Source organism: Pterocles gutturalis, unplaced genomic scaffold (assembly GCF_000699245.1).
Source record: "Pterocles gutturalis isolate BGI_N339 unplaced genomic scaffold, ASM69924v1 scaffold5336, whole genome shotgun sequence".
Taxonomy (NCBI): domain Eukaryota; kingdom Metazoa; phylum Chordata; class Aves; order Pterocliformes; family Pteroclidae; genus Pterocles; species Pterocles gutturalis.
The window spans coordinates 13,775-15,245 of record NW_010097596.1 but is presented as its reverse complement, the minus strand read 5'-3'; the positions used below and the strand labels follow the sequence as shown (position 1 = coordinate 15,245).

The following is a 1,471-nucleotide window of genomic DNA, read 5'->3' as shown; positions in this document are numbered from 1 at the left end:
GGTCAGCACCCCCCCATTCCTCGCTGGGATGGCCATTCATGCTCTCCAGAGGAGGAGGTGGTTGGTGCTGTCGTCCCGGCCCACCGTCTCGCTGCTGCTGGTCAGGCGGAAATCCTCGTAACCGTCCCCCCCGCTGATCACCAGCATCTTGGGTTTGGAGAGGGCGAGGGCGGGGGCACGGGGACGCGAGGGGTCTCGTTTCTCTGCTTCACTTGGTTTCTCATCTCCTGCCAAGAGCAGAACATCAACATGCTGCCAGATGGCCCCCCATGGCTCCCCTGTTCCCCAGCAGCATCCCATCAGCATCATCCCAGCATCATCATCTCAGCATCATCCCACCAGCAGCATCCCAACATCATCCCACCAGAATCTCACCAGCATCATCCCAGCATCATCTCACCAGTATTATCCCACCAACATAATCCCAGTATCCTCCCACCAGCATCACCCCAGTATCCTCTCACCAGCATCAGCCCACCAGCACCATCCCACCAATATCATCCCAGCATCCTCTTGCCAGCAACCCACCAGCAGCATCCCACCAACATCATCCCACCATCATCCCAGTAGCAGCATCCCACCAGGATCAACCCATGAACATCATCCCAGCATCACCTCAGCATCATCCCAGTATCCCCTCACCAGCATCAACCCACCAGCATCAACCCACCAACATCATCCCACCAGCCTCAACCCACCAGCAGCATCCCACCAGCATCAACCCACCAGCATAATTCCAGCATCATCCCACTAACATCATCCCACCAACATCATCCCAGTATCCTCTCACCAGCAGCATCAAACCACCAGCATCCCACCAGCATCATCCCATGACCATCATCCCACCAACATAATCCCATCAACATCAACCCACCAGCATCATCTCAGCAGCATCCCACCAACATCATCCCACCAACATCATCCCACCAGCAGCATCCCACCAGCACCATCCCAGTATCCTCTCACCAGCAGCATCAAACCACCAGCATCCCACCAGCATCATCCCATGACCATCATCCCACCAACATAATCCCATCAACATCAACCCACCAGCATCATCTCAGCAGCATCCCACCAACATCATCCCACCAACATCATCCCACCAGCACCATCCCAGCATCATCCCACCAACATCAACCCACCAGCATCAACCCACCAACATCAACCCACCAACATCGACCCACCAACATCGACCCACCAACATCAACCCACCAACATCAACCCACCAACATCAACCCACAAACATCGACCCACCAGCATCGACCCACCAACATCGACCCACCAGCATTGACCCACAAGCATCATCCCACTAACATCAACCCACCAGCATCATTCCACCAGCATTATTCCACTAACATCAACCCACCAGCACCATCCCCCCAGCATCATCCCACCAGCATCAACCCACTAGCACCAGCCCCCCAGCACCATCCCACCAACACCCCACCACAGCCATCGCAGCATCATCCCC

At 55.8% G+C, this 1,471-nt stretch overlaps 1 protein-coding gene across 1 annotated transcript in view; it reads right to left on the bottom strand.

Moving 5' to 3' along the window:
* Positions 1–36: 36 nt before the first annotated feature.
* The window catches only part of ARHGEF17 (Rho guanine nucleotide exchange factor (GEF) 17), a gene marked incomplete at its 5' end in the record, with an annotated part of 13,084 nt that continues 11,649 nt past the window's right edge, over positions 37–1,471 (bottom strand). Inside the window, one exon of the mRNA XM_010078589.1 lies at positions 37–227. Within this exon, the coding sequence (XP_010076891.1) occupies positions 37–227 (191 nt within the window). The remainder of the gene's footprint in view (positions 228–1,471) is intronic.